Below are 24,796 nucleotides of genomic sequence, written 5' to 3'. Positions count from 1 at the left end.
CCCTATGGTGGCGTATTCTGCTCACTCATTTCTCTCCTCTTCCTCCTACCTGGGCCTTGTTGGCTGTGAAGCAGGCCCATGAGGAACAGAGACAAGGAGATCTCTTCCTATAAGTTAAAGGAGCTGAGACCCAAAGAAACAGAGAGCCCAGACTCTGGCCATATGCTGGGACCAGAATCCAGGCTCTGCCTATTTGTACCCCCGACCAAAGTAATTGAAGGGGGTTGCTGGAGGTTCCTGGAAATGGGCGTTGCCCAGGTTGGAGGCTTCCCTGACCTCAGTCCTCATCAGCCTTTAACTGAAGGTTGTCTGAGGTATAGGAGAGGCCAGCCTAGTTCTCAGAGGCCTTCTGCCTTGCACTAGTCTCTCTAACCCCTTACTGGCCAAGAGAGATGACCTTCAGCTTCTGCTGAGGGTCAGTGGGGCCAAGCCTTCTTCTGTTCCAGCCAAGCAAGTCAGGATTGTCATCTCTTTGCTGGCAGGAACTTGGGCTGGCAGAGGTGGTAGAGGTGACCAAGCCCTTGGAGATTGCTGAGGTCAGACTTGTAGCTCATGCCCAAGGCAGTCAGTGGCCACCAGGGCAGAGTCCTGGGGAGGAAAGGGGCTTGGAGGGCCTGGATAGGGGCACAGAGGCTGAGGCCTGAGTGGCCAGTGCATTGCGATGACTGTGGTCCCTTGGGCCTCTCTTGGAGATATCCAATGCCTCCCTTAGCATCTCTGAATGAACCCTGAGTAGGCAAAGGAGGGAACAGCTGAGACACGGGCCATTTTTTGTGGCCTTCATACAGCTGGTTTTGTTTCTTTTTTGGATTCTTGTTTGTCACCAACATGTGCTTAGAAGGGCTGGGAAGGAGGCAGGGATAGGAGGGAGGAAGGCATGGTTAGGCAGAGCACCAAAGACTCAGAGGTAATGACATTTCTGCTCACTGGTGGGGGGTACAAGGGCAAATGGTGGGGATGCAGATGAAGGGGTTCACTCTGTCCTCTGATGTGTCTCCTGAACCAGGCACCTGTGGGCAAGTGGTGCCCTGGGTATAGACCTACTTCATCTTTTTAATAACTGCATAGTATTCCATTGTGTGGCCATGCCATGGCCTACTTAACAGTATCTGCATGATGGATGTTTTGGTGCCCCATTTTGCTGCTGTTATTTTAATTATGCTGCAGTGAATATTCTCTCATATACAGTGAAACTGTGAGAAGTGGAACTCGATGGGACTGATTGTTTTTCTGAGTCTCACACATTTTCCACCTTTGAAGGGTACAGTCTTACCACTTTTCTATTATTTGCTTTAGTGGAAAATATTTGAGTGAGCTTTCCTTCTCTGACAGCTTTCTGCCTTATGGGAATTCTGGCTTTTACAGGTTTTGACTGTACTTCATTTTGCACACGTATAAATATTTCTCTACAATAGATACCCAGATGTGGAATCTGTGGGTTGAAGGGTATATGCATTAATGACTGATTTTAAAAGCAGGCCAGACTCTCCCCTGGGAATGTACCTGTGCTTCCCCAGCTTCCTGCCCTGTGACCAGTCTGGTCCTTACTAGCAGCTCCAGTCCTCCATCCTTACAAACTAACCCTCTGGGAGCTCTTACAGCTCTGAGGCTGGAACCCATTCTCAACACTTACCTTGTTTTGTACATCATGGTATTAAATGTTTTCTCCTGCAGGATAAGTGGGTTGAGGTCGGGTGAAAGAAAGGCATATTTGTTAGGGTACAAGCCTAGGCAGCTATAACAAAGTGGCCCTCTAACATGACTTAAATTAGATGTAAGCTTATCTCTGTCTCACAGAACCATCTGGAGATAAGTAGGCCATTCAGGCTGGTGAGTGGCTGTCTTCCGTGAGATCACTCAGTGATCCTAGTTAATTTCAAAGTGTTGCTCCCAACCCTTAGGTATTGTCCTTGTCTGCATGGTCATAGCTGGGGATAGCACTTGGGAAGCGGAGTGGAAGTGGAAGGCATGCACTGCTCTTATGAACAAGGGGTGTAGAAGTGGAAACCATGTTCCATGTGTGAGAACTTCATCACATGCCCACACCTGACAGCAAGAGAGACTGGGCAGTCTCTAGGTGGACATGCATGTCCCCAGCTACACTCTCTGTGGAAGGAGAGAGTGAAAAGATTGGAGGAGACCATGCATTTTCTGCAGAGGAGAAAACCATTCCAGACTCTTCCACTAGAGTGACAGAGGCTTGAGCTAACCTTGCTCCTCACTGTATTCCCCAGTGCCTAGCAGAGTAGGTACTCAGCAAATGTTTGATGCACAGTAGACTGAAGAACAGCATGAATGAAAGCATGGAGGTGGGATTACATGTGGTTGCTGAAAGCCTGGTTGCAGGTAGAAGAGGGGTAATGAAGAAAAGAGGTGGCTGGACCCAGGTTGTCTCCAGCCCAGCTACTGCTGGACCCACAGAAGTCATACCTTTTCTTCCTTTCTAGCCCAGATATTCCTGGGGGCTGACCAGCAGCTGTGGGACGTGTGAGACCTGCACCCGCTTTCCAAAGAAGCACCATGGCCACTGGTGTCCTGAAGGCCTCCCTAGCTGCTCTCTTCCTGCTGCCTATGGTAAGGGCCAGAATGTTCCCTTCCACCATCAGCTGGAGCCCCCACCCTGCAGGACCTGTGTCTCTTGTGTCCTCTCAGCCAAGCTCTATTCACCTGGATGCTGTCTCTGGATCTAGAGTAATCAGGAACAGCATCGCCCCTGAGTTATACAACACCTTTGCATGAATAAGGCACTCTGGTGACACAGTGGTTAAGGCATTCCGCTGATAACCAAAAGGTCGGTGTTCGAACTCACCAGATGCTCCATGGGAGAAAGATGAGGCAGTCTGCTTCTGTAAAGATTTACAGCGTTGGAAACCCTATGGGGCAGTTCTGCTCTTTCCTATAGGGTCACTATGAGTTGGAATTGACTCGAAGGCAGTGGGTTTGGTTTGGTTTTGGTTTCTGTATGAGTTAGAAAAGGGGTCCCTTACTCAAGACCCAATACTGATTTGACCAGCAATTGTCATCAGACTTGCATGTCTATTATGATGATGATGGGAGTGGCAACTTTTAGAGTTATGTAGTGCACAACCTGCTTAGCTGTGTGCAGCGACCCTCGTCAGGGCTTCCAGTTACCAATAGGGAGCTAGAAGCAGGGGCTTTGAAGTCATTTGGTCCTGTGTTTGAATTCCTGTTTGCCACTAACCAGCTGTGTGGCCTTGAGGCTGTATCAGGTTAGAGCTCAGAGCAAGGTCAGGGAGAGGGTTCTCAGGCATTAGTTCCACCACCCAAGCTGGGCGTTCAGACCAGCCATGGGTGAGGTTGTTCTCTGAGCCCTGAGTGCCAGTCCTAATTCACTGTGTGACCGCAGACTAGTCCTTTCCCCCTTCTAGAAACTGTCTACAGTCAATGGATGCCTTGTAACTGCTTCCACACTCACTGACACCCCCTGCAGAACCATCCCTGCCGTGGAGTTTTGAGTTAAAGTGGTAGCACTAGGAGTAGCTGTCCTTTTAGCAAAGCATGGGCTTTGAAGTCATTTGGTCCTGTTTTTGAATTCCTGTTTGTCACTAACCAGCTGTGTGGCCTTGAGCAGCAGTTTCTTAACTTTTTTGAGCCTCAATTTCTTCTTCAGTAAAATGGGACAAGAGTAGATGATATACATGAGTAGGCCTTTCAGTGAAACCTACCCCTGGACTTCCCTTGATGCCTTCCTTGCCTGCAGCTCCTGGGGGATATACCTCCTTCCTGAACTCCAGGGGGGAGAGGAGCTCCTCCTTTCCTCCACACCTATCTTTCTCCCCTAAAGTGCAGTAGTAGCCTAGTAATCTTCAGAGCCAAACTGTCTGGGTTTGAATCCTCACTCTACTGTGTACTAGCTGTGTGACTTTGGGCAAGTGACTTAACTTCTCTGGGCTAAATTTCTGCATCAGTAAAATGAGAAATGGTAAAAACAGTAGTACCTGCCTCTTAGTACTCTAACATACATACACACACACATACATGTATATATATATATATATATAAATATACACTTACAATAGTATTGCATCTAATAAAGTGCAATATATATATTTACTAACATCATTATAAGATGTGGAAACTGAGGTCCAGGGAAGGGTTGGGACCCATCCAAGGGCTTACAACTGAGTTGGTGACTGAGATGAGATTTCATAGTATCTGTGACAAGTTGGGTCAAGGCCTGTGCTAGCCTGTAAATCTCAATGCCACTATCCTCTTTCTGCTTTGGACTCCCTCCCACTACAAGACACCGTCCTAGGGCTTAGATAGCAGGGCTTGCAGATGGACTTCTCAGCCCCCTCCCGCCCACCTGTCTATGTGTCTCCTGTAGGCCACTGCCATGCACTCTGACTGCATCTTCAAGAAGGAGCAAGCCATGTGCCTGGAGAAGATCCAGAGGGCAAACGACCTGATGGGCTTGAATGACTCCTTCCTTGGTGAGAGGGGTGGTGGGGAGGGTATGCCATACCCAGCATATCCCAGACCAGTCTTTGAAGTCATTTGGTCCTGTGTTTGAATTCCTGTTTGTCATTAACCAGCTGTGTGACCTTGAGGAGGCCAGTCTTTCAAACTGGTTTCCCTGCCTTGGGCCCAGCTTGTTAGACAGTGATGGAGACTGCTGGTCCCTGGGTACTTAAGAAAGCCCCTTGGGATGACAGAGTCCTGGATCTACTTTGGGCAGTGACACTGGGGTTCCCCACTTTGGGGCCAGCATGCCTGGGGCTGTTCTGGGTGGCTGAATGTGACTGCCTTCTTTCCCACAGGGATTGGGAAAGAGCTGGTGTCTGGGTTCAGCAGAAGCTGTCAGAGAGCTTGTTAACATGTAGCCTGGGCCAGCCTGGGCCTGGTGGCAGCAGGGACACAGCTGTTGCCAGTGGCTGAGCTGGACAGAATCTGGTCACCCAGGGCAGGAGGTTAAGGAGTCCTTTGCTTACTCCATTAGAAGTCAGAGAACAAAGCCACAGCAGCAACCCAGACCTAAAGCCTGTCTGGTGCAGTGCTTCTCCTGGGGCTGCTGATAATATCTGGGGAGGGGTAATGCCTCCTTGTGCTGGCAGAGTCATGCATTGCAGGCACTTAGCATCTTCAGCCCCTCCCCCACTAAATGCCAGTCATACTCCCTGGTCCCAAAAACAACCAAAAATGCCTCCCAACATTTTTCAATGTTCCAAGGGAATGACATGAACCCTGGCTGAGAACCAGTGGTCCCATGTAACCCCTCTCCTCCTGCCTGCCCCACTGTGCAGATGGGAACAAAGGCTCCCTTAGCTTTCTGACTCCCAGTGTCATCAGGGGAAGGGTCTGAGTGGGAGGTTGGAGGTTGGGGGTAGAGACATCTTGGAGAACCCCCCAGTATCACTTATGTCTCAGCTGCTGAAGGGCCAGCTTCCCAACAGATAGGGTCGGACTCTCACTCAGGCCAGAGAGACCCACTTTTCCTTTTGGACCCTCCACTGGAGCACCATCTGTTTAAATACTTAATTAATTTGCAGTCCAGTTAGATATAATAGTCTCCCTGAGCCCCAACTCCCTAGCCAGTTGCTGCTCTGTGAACACTACCTGGTAATGGAGCCACTCACAGCCTTGCAAGCCTTTTCCTCAGTCCTACTCTTTCTCTGCACTAACGCAGTGTTAGTGTACTGAGGTAGAGAATTGATTCTAGTCTCCACCATCTGGGGAGACTGAGGCAGGGAGATGTCCAGATGGGCAAACAGTTGGAAGAGGCTGAAAGGAAATCTAGTGCAAACTTCTTGTTTGGTGAGTGGGAAATGGAGCCCTGAGGGCAAGTGCCTGTTTAGGTCACTGGATGGGTCAGGCTTAGAATGGTCTGCAACCCAGGCATGCTGCCTCCCAGCCCAGGGTCTTCTTCCTGCATCATACATTTATGCAATAAAAGCATGTAGGAGGGAAGAATAGAGGTGAGAGATGTGGTGTGGGCAGGAACTGTGGAGAGAGCTGCCATACTTTGATCCCATGCCTGCATTGAGCCCTGGCTGGGGAGAGGACAGGACACAGACATGTCCCTAGCGACATCCTGTCAGAAGCGTGAGAGAGGGATGTGTAGATGAACTACCCTCCCATGAGGAGGGCAGGCCAGTGCTAGGAGGAGGTGGTGCCCAATTGGTGGTCTCGCAGAGGGAAAGATGAGTTTTTCATGGAAGGGGGTGTGATTCATAGAGAAAGTGGCCATTAAACTAGATCTTTGGTTCTCAAACCTTAGTATCACTAGGGAAATTTTTAAAAAATGTACCCAAACTGTATCCAACTAATTAGATCAGACCCTCTGGGGTGAGACTGGTTATTGGTAAGTTTTAAAAGCTCCCCAGGTGATTATAATGAGAAGCTAGAGCTGAGAACCCCTGAGCTAGGTCTGAGGGATGGGTAGGCATTTGGCTGGCAGATGAAAATAGAGGGCAGGATGGATGGGGAGAACATTCCAGACTAACAATACTTTAGGAGGTACCTGCAGAGGGTCAGGCAGCATAAGCCTGACTTTTTTTGGGGATAGTGAATAATTCCCTATATTTGACTTTGAATTGGAGTGGGTGGGGTTAAGAGGTAGGCTAGAGAGAGCAGCGTTCTGGAAGGGCTGAGAGTCCAGGGAACAGGTATCTGAGCAGGAGCTAGCAGTGATCCGCCTGCCATAGGATCCTCCCACTGAGCTGACACCCTACAGCTCTCCCTTAAGAGTTTACTTGACCCTCCTCTAGCCCAGCCTCAGAGGCCGTCACTCAGGTCACCTCCAAATCCTGACCTTGGATGAGACCGCCAGCATGAGAAAGAAGCTCATTCATCCACCCACCTGTTTATCCATCCATCCATCCATTCATCCATTCTCTTATTTTCTCAGTTTTCCCATTTGTTCCCTCACCCTCTCACTCACTCATTCAGCTCACAAGAGGAGCTGTATTCTGAGGTCTGGGCTGGGTGGAGTGAGGGTAAGATTAGGATTAGAAGAATGCAGAGAGACATTGGCACTCTGATAGCTCTGATTGGCAGTTCAGAAAGGTATGTCATTTGGGGGAGGCAGAGCTAGTGTTATGGGAATGAATTTGGTGGCGGGAGAAAGCACTTCCTTCTGGATCTGTAGGTGGTGGGATCAGGGAAGGAGGGAGTGGCATTCAGGCTGGACCTGGAGGAGGTCAGGATGTGAAGAGTTGTCCTGGAAGTAAGAAAACTGCTCTTGTCTAATCCTGAGTACTTAGAGGGGAGAAGAGGCAGCCCCTTCCCATGGTCTACTGGACGAGAGGACCTCCCCAATTCCTTCCTAAATGCCTGCTTGACTCAGGGATGACACTTTATAGTATAGAGCTGAGACCTACTTAAGCAGAGTCAAAGGGAAGCCATTTGGTGGAAAAGAAGAGGAGACTGTGGGCCCAGGTGGGCCACCACCTCCCTGGCTTTTTCCTGCTCTGAGCTTCAGGACCCTCCTATTAAAATGAGGGAGTGGGGATGGATCTTGTTAATAGTATCTAGAAAGGCTTACTAGGTGCCAGCTACTGTACTAGTGCTTAATTACACCACCACAGCAACCTAGGGAGTAGGATCCATCACCACCCCTATTTTATAGAAGAGGAAGCTGAAGAACACTGAGTTATGCATCTTGCTTAAGGACACAATCCAATAAGAGGCAGAGGTGGAACCTGAACTCAGGCAGCCTGTGCACTCAACCACTATGCTGCACTACCTTTGAAAAATGTCATGCTCTGAGTCCCAGCTTCCCCAGCCACTAAGCACAGGATTTTATGAAAGGAACTTAACACCTTCATTTTCTTGTCTGTAAAATGGAGGAAGGAAAACTAGCTTCCCCATAGGATTGTTGCATTAAGTAACAAAATCCACAGGAAGTGCTAAGGATAGTGTGTGGTGTTTGCTAAGTACTCAACAAATAACATTGTGTCATTAAGAGTAGTCTTAGTGTTGAGTGCCTGAGATATCTCTCATCTTGTGCTGGATCAAAGTATTTTGGGGAAATTTATGGATCTCTCTACGAAATAGGATGGTGCAGTTTGAAACAATCTGAAGTTTTCTGGAAGAGTAGGGGCTTAAGAGGGCAGATGGAGAGGCACAGGATGGTAGGAGAGCAAGCTCCAGGTGGGAGATGATGTGAGTAATGGCAGAAAGCAAGCTATGAGTATGGGAGTTTGCAGTTGTGATAGATAGCACTTGACTAACAGGTTCCAGGTTCTAAATCTTTACACACACACACACAGCTCATAATAAACTTATTTAAACCTCATAAGAGACCTATAGGATGGGTAGAGTTTTTACCTGACTTTTCAGGAGGCAGGGTGTGAAGGATTATCCTGGAAGCAAGAGAACTGAGAGAGTTCAGACAGAGAGAGGTTAGGTTACTTGCCTCTTACCTAGTCATTCATGTGGAGTCCCTGTGTGATTCAAATAGTTAACATGCTTGGCTGCTAACTGAAAGGTTGAGGGTGTGAATCCACCCAGACACGCTTTGGTAGAAAGGCCTAGTGATCTACTTTGGAAAAGTCAGCCACTGAAAACACTGTGGAACACAGTTCTTCCCTGACACACATGGAGTCCTCATGAGTAGGAGTTGACTCTATGGCATCTGATAAGTGATGCAGCAAGTAAGGGTGTAGCCAGGATCCACATTTGAATAGTCCCAGAGTTTACGCTTTTAACCACTTTGCTCTGTTGCTGCTTAGAAGGGGAGTGAGGATGCAAACACACACACACACACACACATACACACACACACTATCCCTGTTTGCCCCTTGCTGGAAAGGTCAAACAGCTGAGGAAGTTGAAATGGGGCTGGAGAGAGACTTTAGAAGAGGGCCTTAAGTGCACCCCTTGAGGCCTGCATTTTGCGTAGCTACAGAGAGGCCAAAGGGTGTTTGTTTTCTTAAGGGCTGGGGTAGCAGAAGGTCTCCTCTGTGGACCTGCCTGGCTGGCTTGCCTACGCCCCAGCTTTATGCAGCTCTTGTGGGAGGAAGAGGGCTGAGCGAGGGGAGGCTGACACAAAATGGTGCATCCCAGCCTAGCTTATCCTTAACCCTCTGCTATGGAGTTGATTCTGACTCATAGCAACTCTACAGGACAGAGTAGAACTGCCCCACAGGGTTTCCAAGGCTGCACATCTTTATGGAAATAGGCAGGCTTGTCTTTTGCCATGGAGAAGTTGGTTTGTTTGAGCCAATGACCTTTTGGTTAACAGCCAAATGCTTTAAGCGCATCCTTAAAGAGAGCCTTTTCCCTGCAAGTTGAAGTTGGAGGACCCCTCCTCAAAGAAGGCTTTGGAGCAGGTGGTCTCTGGGTGCCTTTCTGCTGCTCAAGTTCTGGGAGAGTGTTGGCCTTGCTGTTAGCCACTAGGGAAGAGCTTGCCAGGTACTTAATTTTCCCCAAGTGCCTGCTAAGAGCCTGAGGCCTGCTCTGCTGTTCTTACAGCCAAACTGGACATCTTGGTCCCACATTAAGCATACTTGTGAACCGTGGGCCGCACTTCACCTCATTGCTTGTGTAGCACATTAGAATTCCCAGGGAGTGTATGGAGTCTTGGGGTGGGGGGAGCATTGCAAGTAGTTAACACACTGGGCTGCTAACCAGAAGGTTGGAGGTTCAAGTCTACCCAGAGATGCCTCAGAAGAAAGACCTGGAGATACGCTTCTGAAAAATTAGCCACTGGAAAACCTATAGAGCACAGTTCTACTCTGACACATGTGGGGTCACTGTGAGTTGAAATCAACTTGATGGCAACTAGTTTTGGTGGAGAGCAGTTAAAGATACTGATGTCCAGGACCCTCTCTAGACCAATGTGATCAGTAGTTAGAGGTGGGGGGCTCATTGCTGGAATGTGTTAAAATCTTCCAGATGATTCTAAAGTGTATCCTGAGTTAAAACCCACAGTTGTGGCCTGAGAACAGCATCTACCAGGGCCCTTGTCTCTGGCCAGAAAGCAGCCCCCCAGGTTACAGGCAATCCAGGCCAGCCATCTCAGTGACAGAGGCCTGGGGTTTAGTCCTAGCATGAATTGAATTTTAGTGTAACAAAGAATTTACAGTTGTGTGCTATGTTGTTCATCTGTACTTGGGGTGTATTGTGGGGGGCCGGTCCTCCTGTAGCCTTTCCCTGCACCTTTGCTGACCATTGTGCTCCTGTGAAGACCTCCGTCCAGAACACTGGCTAAAGGTTAGCAGATGTCCCTGCAATACACTTCAACACAAAACAAAACAAAACAAAAACTTGGCAGCTTATTCCAATGCCTGATGTCATTGCCTGATATTCCAATGCACTGGATGTCACAACAGTATTTATATATATATATATATATATATATATATATATATATATATATTTTACATATTTTATCTTACATGTTTATATATAAGCTTATATATGTGATGGTTGTTGTTAGTTGCCATTGAGTGAATTTTGACTTACGGCAACTGCATGTGTTACAGAGTGGAACTACTCTATAGGGTTTTCTTGGCTGTAATCTTTATGGAAGGAATACTGGGCAATCTGCTTCCTTTGAGATACTGCTTTGGAAACCCAAGGAGTTGTCACTGAGTTGGAACTGACTTGATGGCAGTGAGTTCGGTTTTCTTTGAATCTTTACTGGGGCAGATTGCCAGGCCTTTTTCTGCAGTACTTCTAGGTGAGTTTGAACCTTTAGACTTTAGGTTAGCAGTTGCACACAAACCATTTGTGCCACCTAGGGACTAAGCTTATATGGAAAAATCTATACATTATAATATATGGGCATATATACATATATGGAGCTCTGGTAGCACAGTGCCTAAGGCATCTGACTGCTGACCAGAAGGTTGGTGGTTCAAACCCACCAGCCACTACACGGAAGCAAGACTGGGCAATCTACTTCTGTAGAGATATACCATCTCAGAAACCCAATGAGAGTTGCTAGGAGTCAGAATCAACTCGATGGGAGTGGGTTTGGTTTTATCTACTTCCATAGTGATACTGCCTCGGAAACCCAAGGAGGGGCTGCTATGAGTCAGGTCCGACTCAATGGCACATGACAACAACAACATACAAAAAATCTATATATTATAATATATTACATGTGTGTGTGTATATATACATATATGGAGCTTTAGTGGTGTAGTAAAGAGCTCTGATGACATAGTGCCTAAGGCATTTGACTGCTAACCAGAAGGTTGGTGGTTTAAACCCACTAGCTACTCTATGGAAGAAAGACTGGGCAATCGACTTCCATAAAGATTTACTGCCTCAGAAACCCAACGGAGGTTGCTATGAGTCAGAATCGACTCTATGACAGTGAGTTTGGTTTGAGTGGTGTAGTGGTTAAGGCATTTGGCTACTAACTAAAAGGTTGGTGGCTCAAACCACCAGCTGCTTGGTAGAAGATGGGGCGGTCTGTTTCTGTAACGTTTATAGCCTTGGAAACCCAGTGGGGGTCATTATGAGTTGGAACTGACTTGATGGCAGTGAGTTTGGTTTTGAATCGGACTCAAGACAACAGTGAGTCCAGCTCAATCATGTGACACACGGGTAAGCTGAAGGCCAGACATGGCAGTCACTGGTCTGAGTCACAGCAAGGGACAAGGCCAGCTCTGGGATGGGGCCCAGCTGCCTTGTCCAGCCAAGGACTTCCTTTTCTGCTACAGCACTTCGTGCCCAAAGAGAAGGAGGATGGCTGTGCGTGGGAACAGGCTTCTTCAGTGTTACACGTTCAGGGCCCATACAGCCACGAGCACTGCCCGCTGGGCCAGATGCTGTTTTCTCTGCTCAGCCCCGGCTACCTGCCTGCCCGCCTGGGGCAGGGCCATCAGCACTTCTCTTTGCACAGCTGCAGGCTTCTATCTGCCTGAAAGGTTTAAGCAGGGCTGGCCAGGTGTAATCCTCATGTGGGTTTCCCACATTCTGGAGAAGATGGAAGAGGGATGCCTGAGGATGTCTAGGCTGGGGTAGGAGGGAGGAGGCTTGAAAAGAGGATAAGAACACTAGCTTTTTGCTATTTGGACCTGGTCTCTGAGGCCTTTCCAAGGTGCAGGGGGGCCTTGGCCTGGCCCCTACCTCTACCTCAACCCTGGAATTATCTGAGGAGGAGAGAAGTCTAGAGGAGGAGGAGGAGCCACTTCAGGGCTAGGCCCAGGCTTCCTCTCCTTGGAATAAGTAAGCTTCCTGTATGGGCCTCTCTGCTGTTCCCAGATTGAAAGGGATCTGGGCTCTCAGCAAGGGTCCACAGGATCACTCACTCTGGGAAACATATTCATTGTAGGGCTTGAGGCCATATCTGACAAAGGATTCCATTTCTGCCCATATTGTGTTTCCTTTGGTCTGGCAGTTCTCTAAACTTAGCCTGCATCAGAATCCCCGGGTCTGGGATAGCTGCCTCAACCCCTTCCCCCACTCTGATTCAGTAGGTCTGAGTGGGGTCTGAGCTCATGCATTTCTGCCAAGTTCCCAGGTGGCATTGCTGGTCAGGTTCCACACATTGAGCACCATTGCTCTAACCTTTTTAGACTCCCAGATGGGAGGGGTACATCCTTTGTGTCCCCCTATTTCTTCTCTACTCCCTTACCCCAGCTGCCTGCCCTCAGAGCTGATAGGTGCTCTTTACTTTAGGGAACAGAAACACTGACTGTAAAGTAAGTTCCAGTAGATTGGATCATTTTTTCCTTGAATTACATGCTAAATGGGGGACTTGTTCTCACTGTACCCATGCACCCTCGGCAGCCTCTCAAAGGAAAGACTATGACTTCTTCTGAGTCCCTTTGATGCCACTGGTCTCATGAGTTTTGAACACTATGGAACCTGACAAAATCATCACCATGGCAACCTGAGATTAGCTCCTTATTTTGTTTGAGTCCAAGGGCTAATAGCTTTTGCCTTCTCTCTAAATTCAGCTTTCCTAAGTGGACTTCTTTCCTCCCTGCTGTCACAAATCACTGCCACTCCTTGGCTATTTTATGTATAATGTCTTCGGAGGGAGCAACCCTAGAGGTTGTCCATAGCATTCTCCTACCAGAGGCAGGAATTCCCCAGCTCCTGAATTCCTGGAATAAACTTCCATTATGGACAGAGCCAGGAGGATATTGTGGTGGTGGGGGTGGTGGTTAGGACACACTCTCAGGGCTAGCATGTTGTTGTTACGTGCCGTCGAGTCAGACCCGACTCATAGTGGAGTAGAATACAAGGGTAGGGATGAATAGAGAGGTTTTTTGGGAGGCTGTGTCATGAGTAAGAAATCCTGGTTGTGCAATGGTTAAGCACTAAGCCACCAACAAAAAGCTCAGCAGTTTGAGTCCACCAGTTTGAGTCCACCAGCTGCTCTGTGGAAGAAAAATGTGGCAGCCTGCTTCTGTAAAGATTATAGCCTAGGAAACCCTATGGGGCAGTTCTACTCTGTCCTATAGGGTTGCTGTGAGTCGGAATTGACAGCAACAGGTTTGGTTTGGTTTTTGGTGTCAGGAATAGGGAGCCAGGTGGTGCAAGCCATTTGCAATCAGTTGCTAACCTAAAGGTTAGCAGTTCAAACCCACCCAGAAGTTCCACAGAAGAAAGGCCAGGTGATCTGCTTCTGTAAATATCACAGCCAAGAAAACCCTACAGCAGTTCTACTCTGTAATGCATGGAGTCCCCATGAGTTGGAATTGACTCTTGGTGTCAAGATTATGAGGTCCCCCAGGGAAAAAGGCCTGGTCTCCTCCTCTGGAGGAGGCAGTGGAGGAAGAAGACTTTTGGGGTGTCTCAATGACATTTGATACACTTGACCTCCTTCTTGAAGCACTGTGTTCTAACTGTCGTTTCACTGGCCTCCCCTGGTTTTTCTTGTGTGGCCCTGGCCAGCCCTTCTCAGTCATCTTTTCCAGCATCTCTCCTAAATGCTGGCATTCTTCACTTGGGGCCAGGCTCTCTTTTATTGTCTACTCGAATCTACACACTCTCACTAGACTAATGCTCCCATTTTGTGGCTCTCAACAGCATCTCTGTGCTTCTAGTCCTAGTCTTCTTTCTCCAGTTCTGACCTACCCTCTGGACACCAGACTATTATCTAACTGCCTTTTTGACAGCTGTCTCCACTTGGCTCTTAGCTCCATCTCAAACAAAACCTATCTCACCTTGCCTAATACTACCTCCTATCTGCTTCTCTTCTAGTCTTCCCCACTGTGGTAAATGCACTCCTCCAAACACTAAAGCCAGAAACTTGGGTGATGTCCTTGTTTCCTCTCTGTCCTTCATTGTATTAGTCAGGATGACATAGACTATGCTGCAGTAACCAATAAACCCTGACATCTCATGGACTGAACACAATACCATTTATTACTTGCACATGTCACCTGCCAGTAGTGTCAGGGACATCCACTATTGAAACACTAAAGCCAGAAACCTGGGTGATGTCCTTGCTTCCTTTCTCGTCTTCATTGTATCAGTTAATGTAACCCTGACATCTCATGGACTGAACACAATACCATTTATTACTTGCACATGTCACCTGCCAGTAGTGTCAGGGACATCCACTATTGAAACACTAAAGCCAGAAACCTAGGTGATGTCCTTGCTTCCTTTCTCGTCTTCATTTTATCAGTTAATGTAGCCTAGACTGTGCTGCAGTAACAAATAAACCCTAGCATCCCAGGGACTTAGCACAATAGCATTTATTATTTGCATATGTCACTGGCCAGTAAAGTTATCAGTAGTGGTTGTTGCACAACCATACAAGGATCCAGGCTCCTTCCATCTTGGAACATTGCCACCCTCAACATGTGGCCTCCAAGGATGCTGCAGAAGTAGAAGAGAGAGGGTGTGGAAGCCAGTAAGAGATGTGTTAAAGGCCAATTCATGACTACCACCCACATACTATTGACAAGAACTCAGTCCTGGTATACTTGTGAGCACTGTGTCCAGCACACTTCTCATGCTCAACCAGTCTGTCACCAAGCCCTGTCAATCAATCATGACTCAAGACTTCCCTGTGCAAGACTTTTTTCCATCTCTTTTGCCATCACTCCAACTCAAGCCCCTTACTCCCCCACTTGGAACCATAGTCATATCTTAACAAGTGTCCCCCTCTCTGCTTTTCTGCCTCTGAAAGATATTATCTTCCCTACCAACCTAATAAAAGCATGTCACTCTTTTCCTTAAAACCTCCTGTGTTAAGTTAAATAATGGCCTGCGAAGATGTCCACATGGCAAAAGGGAATTTGCAGATATAGCTAATGATCTTGAGATGAGAAGATTATTCTGGATTATAAAAAAAGTTACTGTCAAATGGATTCTGACTCATGGTGGCCCCATGTGTGTCAAGTAGAACTGTGCTCCATAGGGTTTTCAGTGGTTGATCTTTCGGAAGTGGAGTGGCTAGTGAGTTTGAGCCACTGACCTTTTGATTAGCAGCCAAATGCTTTAACCACTGTGTCATCAGAGCTCTTGCTTATTCTGATAAAACCAAAACCAAACTCACTGCCTTGAGTTGATCCTGACTCATAGCGACCCCATAGGGATTCCGAGGCTAAAAGATCTGTATTTTAAAATTTCTGTAAATCTTTCCAGAAGCACACTACCTCATCTTTCTCCCATGGAGCAGCTAGCTGGTGAGTTTGAACCGCTAACTTTAGTTAGCAGCCAAATGCCCTAACACTGCACCAGCAGAGCTTCTTTCTGATTCATAATACCAAAAAAATCCATACCCACGGCCATCAAGTGGATTCTGACTCATAGCGACCCCCTTTGGGTTTCTGAGGTGGTAAATCTTGATAGAAATAGATTGCCTAGTCTTCCTTCCCTGGAGTGGGTGATGGGTTTGAACTACCACCTTTCTGGTTAGCAGTCAAATGCCTTAGGCACTACACCACCAGAGCCTGATTCGTACTAGGTACTTAACATTTCTTGAATAAATTAATGATTAAGGAAGAGGAAGAGGAAAGAGAAAGTGAGGAGAAAAAGGATAGAAGGAGGAGGGGAAGGAAGACCCAGTAGAGAAGGAACGTCAGAAGAAGAGATATCTTTAAATCTTCCAGTCCCCAGAAAGATAAACGTTGTTGGGATTATAGTGTGGAACAGATGAGGGTGTAGAAGCTGGATGTATTCTGTGGCTGTAAGTGGTTGAGAAAAACCCAACGCTTTCTCAGAGGCCAACTCCCACCCTCCTAGGCTCCAGGGAAAGAGCCCCATAAGGCATCAAAGCTGAACCTCCTGAGACCAGTGCTGGTCCCATCCAGAATGGAAGAGAAAATGAGTCTTTATCTCTTCCTACCTGCCTGCCTGCATCAGGCTGGGAGGTGATAACTGCAGGGGGAATGTGCAGGCATGCATTCTGGGAAGCCCTAAGGAGGTGGCCGTGAGTCTCCCATGACCCAGTAATTCAAGCCAGAGGGATGAATGGGGACTGTGAGCTCAAGGTACCCCCTAAACACAGACACTGGTATTTGGGCCCATGGGGATAAGGTTTAGTTTTAGGTTTCTTCTTGTCCTGGTATGGCCAGAGATGTCCTTAGGACTCGTAGTCTCTAGAGGGGACCCTGAGTAGGAACAGAAGGGGGCATCAGGAGGGCTTGGAGAGCTGTGGGAGATGGATCCTGACATCAGGCTTCAGGACAGCAGTAGGGATGAGAGAATTGGCAGACACCTCTTTTGGAGGGAGCCCCAGTCTCCCCCAGGCCATCTTTTGAGGTACCAGCAGATTTTGAATGAGTCTCTGGTCCAGAATTGAGCTCTAGTCACTAGAGATTCAGCCCTCACTATGCACCCAGGAGAACTGAGTCGTGGGAGGATGGAAACTTGCCAGGGTCATGCATTGAGCTCGTGGCAGAAATAGACTGAGCTCAGGTCTTGTGGCTTCTGGTGCAAGTGCTGAGTGAATATCCTCCCTGCCTTTTTCTGTTCCTCTGCCCTCAAAATAACCTTCAAAGTTTTTTATTCCACCCCTTGGCCCCGACCCCGTAGCCCTGGTACCTAGATGGTGCCTGGCATATGGTAGGTGTTCAGTAAATAGTTATGGAAGAAAGAGATTAATCCCTGCCCTGCCTCTGTACCTCAACTCCCCCAACCTGGGTGTACCCCTCTCCCCTTCTGCCATCTGGCCTGAACCTTGCATCCATCCCTCCCTGAACCTCAATCCTTGAGACTCTGCTCACTCCATCTAAAGTGCTTCTGTGACCTCAAGGAACGTCATCTGGCAATAGCAGCTGGCCGTGCGAGAGCCTAATGTTCCACATTAAGGCAACATCTGCTGGCTGGAACTCCTAGGGCATGAGTCCAACATGACCATGCACTATGGCCATTCCGCAGTCAACATGGGACACGGCAGCCAATGATGGGGAAATGATGTCTCAGGCAGCCATGTGCTGGCTAGATGTCACACTATGATGGGTGGACAGGAATAATTGATAACTGGCCTGTTGCTGTAATACTGGGGCCTAGCTTCCTCCCTTTGGCCCTCAGTTCCCTCATGTTCTTGTTTTGTTGTACTCAGAACTTTCCATGGTCCTCTGGCTCCCACGTGCTATCATTCCATGAGAAGGAGGCTAGAGGCCCTCATGATGGTGTGAGTTCCAAAATAGCCAGGTCTGAATACTGATGGACAGGGTTGTCTGCACCAGAAGTTGAGGGGTGCCGCACCCAGAAGTTAGGGACTAGAGCAGAGAGGATGTGGACATGGGAGGATTCCCAAGCCCCTTGCCTGACAGCTCCCTACCCAGGATCCCTCTAAGACCTGTCAGCACCCCTCCTTCCTTCGCACCTTGCAGGGCTCTGTTCCAGCTCCCAGCTGGGCCTCTCTCGGGAATGATTCCCAGGGACACCTGATTGCAATAATAGAATTAATAATGATAATAACAATGATGCATATGCACACAGTGCTGACAGCCCAGTTTTCCCATCTCTGGCACAGAAACCCCTTTCACAGCCCATCCTTACAGATCCCTCGGCACGGTATAACCCTTTCATGAAACATTGTCACACTTCTGCTCCTCCCCACACACACCTTTGACTGCTTACTCTGAATTGCCTCACTATGTGTGAGTCTTCTGCCCCTCTCATAAACATGGAAGTTCCCTTCTCCAAGCTCTTCTCACCTTAAAACCCTTTCTCTGGGTGAACTCTTCCATCCCATGCCTTAAACTACTTCCTGTTATGCTGGAATGAAAATCAAGAGATGGGAGGGTTGAGCCATGAGGCAAGATGGAGGGGGCCTTAGGTACCACCATAAGGGATATGAAGGAGTCAGGAAGCCACTGGAAGGTTTCAGTTGATGCTAGTGAGGTGTATTACATGGCCAGATGTTCATTTTGGGAAGATCACTATTAGCTTTGCAGGGAGGCTTTGAGTGAGGAGACCACTCAGGAGGCTGTCACCACAGTCAAAGTGAAAGTAATTAGAGCCTTAACTATGTGGGGGTAGGGGAGACAGAGAGTAGGGGGTGAATTCCATAAATATTTAGAGGTAAAACCAGCAGGACTTGGTGACTGATTGGATACAGAGATGGAAGGAGGAGGAGACAAAAGACGGACTCCCAGATTACCACCTGGAGGCTGGACCAGGCAACCAGGTTTTAGCAGGAAGATGTTGAGGTGAGTCGCTGGTCCTTCAAGGCGGGGGTATCCAATCTTCTGGGGGTGGTTGGAGATGGAGGATTGGAAGTCTTCCAGTTATTAAGTCAATGAGCATGATGACTCCATTTAAGGTGAGTGGGGCAGATGGACCAAGGTTAGGGTGACAGCAACATTTGAATTGCAGCTGGCAGAGGAATTGTTCCCAGAGACATGATGTCTCATGAGATGAGTATGGCCTGGTGCGGCCCTGTAGAGTAAGGGCTGAACACGTTTGCTGGATTTGGCAGTTAAGAAGTCAGTGGCGACTTTAGTAAGAGCCATTTCAGAGGAGGGGACAGAAGCCAGGCTGCAGCCATGAAGCACAAAGGGGAGGCAAGGAGGTGGAAATAGGGAGGGCATGCAGGGAGCCCTACTGAGAGGCTTGCAGGGCCAGTAGGAGAGAATGGACTGTGGACAGAGGGTCCAAGGATCACTCAGTCCCCAAGGCCCAAAAATCTGAATGCCAAGCTTGATATCTTCTCCCTCCCAGGTCACATCCAATAAGTCACCTCACTATCTCACTGTGTGTGTGTTTGTGTGGGGTGTGTGTGAACCCTCCCTCAGTGTACGTGTGTATGTGAGTCCTTCCTCACACTGTGTGGGTGAGCCTTCCTTCAGTGAGTATGTGTGTGTGTATGGCTGAGCCCACGCTTATCATGGTTCTTTTCATCACAGGCTGCCCCGGGATGTGGGACAACATCACATGTTGGAAACCCGCCCGTGTGGGTGAGATGGTCCTCGTCAGCTGCCCTGAACTCTTCCGAATCTTCAATCCAGACCAAGGTATGTTTATTTAGCCCAGGGCTGTTCAGGATACATTCAGTCTTACCTGCTCTGTAAGCTTGGGCCCAGGCTTTGCTGGGCATCAAGACACCAGGAACTAACTGCCTTACCAGTAGATGTTCCCCACTCCAGAGCTCACATGCTGGTGGGGAAGATAAAGCCATTGACACACATGCACGCAGGTACATGGAAACATCCCTCACACTTGGCACCAGGTGCCTGTGGGGATACTTGTGTCCCTGGTAAGAGCAAGGCTGTGTTCTCAGACTGGATCAATCCCAGCTCTATCACTTACCTACCTAGGGACCTTGAACAGGATAATGTACTTTTCTATACCCCAGGTCCCTAATGTGTAAAAGGGAAATAAGAATAGTGTGGCTAGTATCTCACAGGTGGCTTTATGAGGAATAAAGTAAGATAATACACATAGAAATCACTTAGCTTGAGGGGCCTGGAACATTTTGCATGTTCCGTAAAAGATGTTAGCTGATCCTATCCTCATCACTCATACTGACAAAGGCAGAATGAGATATGTGATAAAGGCAGCTGGACACGAAAGACCCTCACCCACATGCCACTCAAAGACCTACTCAGATACAGGCTCTGAGCCGCAGGGCCTCCTGTGGGTATGAGTCCCAGCCGGTTCTAGCCATTTGGGCAAGGCCCTGTGGACCCTAAAGAAGGCTCATGTTCAGCCAGTCCAGTGTGACTGTGGGAAAGAGCCTCTCCACCACTCCTCCTAGTGTCAAGGGAGGCAGGGCTGAACACTGAGAGCACTGACTGAGAGCTGGGCAGGAATTCATGGGGGTGCTGGCCTCCAGGCAGGTGATGATGGCCTGAAAACCACAGACTCAGAGGTAGATGGAGTGCGGGGCCCTCTGGGAGGATCAGGAGGGGTCTGAGTCATCTGCGTGGCCATACACAGATGCCTTCTGACCAGGGCTTCAACTTTCTCCTCCACCTGCCTAAGGTTTAGGCTGTAATCTGCTGAGTAGGGAGTTCCCAGGCTCTTCTCCCATCAGGAGCTCTGCCTGCCACAGTTCCCTGGCCAGGCTTCCCTGGCAGGCTCTTTCTGTCCTGTGTGAGGCAAAAGGCATATTCTCTTTCTAACCTTGGAATCCAGCCACGTTGATTCTGCCCTGGAGGGGAAGGTGCTTCAGGGGGGGTTGCAGAAGGAAATTGCAGCTGTGCTGGGGCCCCAGGCCCCTGTTTTTGGCTCCAGTCTCAAGACCAGAGAAACTAAAAAACCCAAGTCATTTGTCATCAAATTGATTCTGACTTCTGGTTACCCCATATGCATCAGAATAAAACTGTACTCTACAGAGTTTTCTGTGGCTGATTTTCCAGAGTGAGGTCACCATGACTTTCTTCTGAGACACCCCTGAGTGGACTCAAACCTCCAAACATTTGGTTAACAGCTGAGAGCATTAACTGTTCGAAACACTCAGGGACTCTGAGACCAGAGAATGCAGGCTTATGGATGGTGCACCCTGTCTCTCCCCCCACCACCCTCTCGGGCATCTGAGCTATACCTTCCACCTCCAGACCTCCTGCCAGCCCAGAAGGAGGGTGACAGTTAAACTCTTCCACCCTGAGTGCTTGGGCACTGAGATTGGGACAGAGCAGGAACTGGGAATGGATTTGAAAGAGGAGACTGACAGAGTGATGCTGAATTGAGGGTGCATGGAACTAGGGGTGGCAGCCCCTGTGGAGGCCAGGATGCCACCCATCTCTTATTCGTTTCATAGAAACCAACTGAATCACTTCCTTAATTTGTACATTCCTTCCATTCAGCCACTTATTGAAACTTTATCAAACACCTACTTTGTGTCAGCTACCACGTCAACACAGCCCCTTTTCAAATTTCAACAGGAAAAATGCAAAATGAATCAACAGGGAAACATGATTTGTTTCAGCTACACTTTTCTCCAGTCTGAATCCCTCCCTCTCCACTGGCAATCCCACAGAGCTTGCTATTTACTTGGTTTAGTAAGGCAGGAACCTTTTAGCACCTCTATTCCCAAATCTTGATTAGTAAGACTTTCCTTACATGTATAGAAGTGGGAGCGTGGAATTTCTCATTTGATTTCTTGGTTCTCTGGTAGCACAGGGCTGCATTTCATGTTCATCATAGTAATTGTCTCTTTGCAGGATATTGTAGCACTGATCTCTCTGATGGTGTTCAGTGCCCCTACTTATTTCTCCTTAACTCTGTTTTTTCCCCTGATCTGGAGGTAAAGGTACAAGTCATCAGTGTCCCTAGTTGTTGTCTACATTATAGTGTTCCTCCCTTCTGGGCCCCCAGCAGTCTCTCTGCAGTTGGTGGAACCAAACCAAACCAAACCAAGCTCACTGCAGTCAAGTCGGATCCAACTCATAGCGACCCCTCTATCACTATGGAAGTAGATTGCCCAACCTTCCTTTTGAGGAGTGGCTGGTGAGTTTGAACCGCCAGTCTCCTGGTTAGCAGTCAAATGCTTTAGACAGAGGTAGGGAGAAAGTGACCAGTGGGACCCAGTGAAAGCAGACCCCAACTTCAGTCTCCTCAATGACCTTTGTGTTCTCTTTCTCTCTGTTTCAGTTTGGGAGACTGGAACCATCGGTAAGAAGAACTCTGGTGAGGTAGACTGCTGTCCATATGTCCGTCTGTCAGAAACTCAGCATCAGGAGAACTCAGTGTCTAGCTATAGGGATTGGTCAGGTGGGGTGGAATAACAGACCCATCAGGGATCTGGTTCTGTCCTCCTGCCCCCTTCCCAGCTCACTTCCACCTTGGCCATAATGGAAGTGGTGGTGGTGGGCACAGGAAGATGGAAGACACAGACTGTACCTCAGGGCACTCATGCGCTTGTTTGGGAGGATGAGATTCATAAATGGACAGGTTAGAAAAGAAGCCCATGCATTTACATAGGCAGGTGTGTGTAAACATTCAGGCTTGAATGTGTGCATGAATCCACAGATATTGGCATCACCGGTGGCTGAGAAGTTGAGATGTACAGTAGGAGAGAGAAATGAGAGGCCTAACTATGCTACACACAGACAGAATAATGAAGAGGGCAGGGAAGGCTTCCTGGAGGAGGTGGTATGCTAACTGGGTCTCGGATTTTGAGAAGTGGAAATGAGGCTTCGTTGCTAGCAACGGATTCAGCATAAGGGAAGGTTGAAGTGGAATAAATGGTAGGGAGAGGAGGAGGAAACATATTCTGAGGAAGTCTTTGGAGTTCTGGGTTCCTTTTGATGACATCAATTCGGAGGCTAAGATGGAGAGTTGAACACTGAAGAGGAAACCCCAAAGCCTGGACCCAGGGCAGGCTTCTCTTCTTTGCCCTTTTATTGAAAAGGATTAGTTATCCTTTTCCATTTCCTACCACTCTTCCTATGCTCCAGAGACTCTCCACCATTACATACCCCTGATATGGTCCCACTTTCTGTGGTTCCAGAGGGGAAACTGAGTCATGGACTAACCTGAGCATCAAAGAAATGAGAAGGAAGTGAGGCTGGCTTTAGAAGGTGTAGTGTGTCATAAGGGTGTGCCATTGTTGTGAGGGATGCTACCTCTTGGTCAAGACCCCACCCTCTGGTTCCAGGAGCAGTCCTGGCTTTCCAGGGTGGAGAGTAAACAGTGGGTAGTCCTTGCATGCTGAAAAGCCAGGAATTTTGACTTGTGTTACATCTGTGTTTTGCAGGAGAGTTTGACTTTGCTGACAGTAGCTCGTTGGATCTCTCAGGTAAGAGGATAAACTGGGGTTGCTGATGGAATGAGCTAGTTAGAGGGAGGACCTCTTTTGACCTTTGAGCTTGGGGACCCACATTCTAGCTGGGTTTTGCCCCTCTGTGGCTATGTGATCTTTGGCAAGTTACTTTCCTTCTCTGTTAAAACTATGGATTTTGTTCACTAAAATTGACCTTAATCATACACGCTAAACATTTTGCCTTCCATTCTGGGGAGTTTCAAATCTCTTAAAGCCCCTTCTTGGATTTCAAGTGAAGAACTCCTGCGTTAGATGGTCTCTAACAGCTTTTGAATTCTGATCTATAGAATCCACCCATTGCCATAGAATTGATTCTGACTTATAGTGACCTTATAGGACAGAGTAAGAGTGCCCCTTAGAGTTTACCAGACTGAGAGAGAAATGAGAGGCCTTTAAGGATGTGGACTGCCACATCTCTCTCCCACGGAGCTGCTGGTGGGTTTGAACCACCAACCTTGCAGTTAGCAGCCACACACTTAATCACTACACTGTCAGGACTCCTTACCTATTGAATAGTAGTTCTCAAACTTTAATTGTGCATCAGAGTTACCTGGAAGGTGTGTTAAGTATAGATTCTTGGGCCCCATCCGCAGAGTTTCTGATTTAGTAGGGCTTGGAATGGGGCCTGGTGATTTGCATTTCTGACCACTCTCCCAGATATCCTTGAGTGGTGCAAACAGACCAGCACGTGATTGTTAACTGAAAGATTGGAGGTTTTAGTCTACCAACAAGCTCCTCGGAGGGAAGACCTGATGATCTACTTCCAAAATTCATAATTGAAAAGTACAGTTCTACCCTGACACACATGGAGTCCCTATGAGTTGGAATTCACTTAACTGCAACTGGTTTGATTTTTTGGTTAACCACACCTATAAATGATGCTACTGGACTAGGGAGGTCACAAATTGAGAGCCACTGCCCTAAAATTCAAGGAGCTCTGGTGGCCCTGTAGTTAAAACATTGGACTGCTAACCAAAAGGTCAGCAGTTCAAACCCACCAGCCACTCTGGGAGAAAGATGAGGTAGTCTGCTTCCATAAAGATTTACAGCCTTGGAAACCCTGTGGGACATTCTACTGTGTTCCTATAGGTCAGTATGAATCAACCCTATGGCAGTGAGTTTTGGCCCTAAAATCCTATGTCCACTGTGAAGTTAGTTGTTAGAGCAAAATGGCCTAGGTAGTTCTCAGGGAGTAGGCACAATCACTGCGGGGTTTTGACAATCTGGAGAGCACTCTGTGTGCTAGAGTTTTTTTTTTTTAATCAGAACAATAGAAGTGCAGATTCACGGAATAGCCCTGAACAAAATGGTTTCTGAGCCCACACTGTGTGTGTTACAAAAATAAGAAAGAAGGGGGAAAAAAAATAAAGGAAGTGGCTTTTATCTCTAGGACACTTTTATTATTGTTTTTAACGAAACTTCCCTTTCCTCTTCCCACCACCCTCTTGGAGGCACAGCAAAGAGGAAAGGAGGCCCAGGGTAGGGATGGGACTTGGCTGAAGCAGTGATTCCCCAGGGACATTCAGAGTTTCTCAAAGGAGTATTCAGAGGGACTGGGAAGGAGGTTGCCAGGAGAAGTCTGAGACAGCTTTGCTGAAAGAAACTGGAGTTTGGCATCGTACTGTGGGACACAAGTGAGATCCTTTCTCTCGCTGGGCCTGCCAACCCTCCTGCCTCTCCTGTGACAGAGAACTTGGA

At 48.0% G+C, this 24,796-nt stretch overlaps 1 protein-coding gene across 1 annotated transcript in view; it reads left to right on the top strand.

Moving 5' to 3' along the window:
- The first annotated feature begins 2,520 nt into the window (after positions 1 to 2,520).
- ADCYAP1R1 (ADCYAP receptor type I) overlaps positions 2,521 to 24,796 on the top strand; it is a 53,090-nt gene continuing 30,814 nt past the window's right edge. Inside the window, 5 exon segments of the mRNA XM_007945359.2 lie at positions 2,521 to 2,574; positions 4,349 to 4,454; positions 19,239 to 19,346; positions 21,928 to 21,948; positions 23,033 to 23,074. Coding sequence (XP_007943550.2) covers positions 2,521 to 2,574; positions 4,349 to 4,454; positions 19,239 to 19,346; positions 21,928 to 21,948; positions 23,033 to 23,074 — 331 coding nt within the window.

The sequence above is a fragment of the Orycteropus afer genome, unplaced genomic scaffold (genome assembly GCF_000298275.1).
Source record: "Orycteropus afer afer isolate SDZICR_OR568_19922 unplaced genomic scaffold, OryAfe1.0 scaffold00008, whole genome shotgun sequence".
Classification (NCBI taxonomy): domain Eukaryota; kingdom Metazoa; phylum Chordata; class Mammalia; order Tubulidentata; family Orycteropodidae; genus Orycteropus; species Orycteropus afer.
The sequence above is the reverse complement of the archived record's forward strand: the minus strand, read 5'-3'. Positions and strand labels throughout refer to the sequence as shown.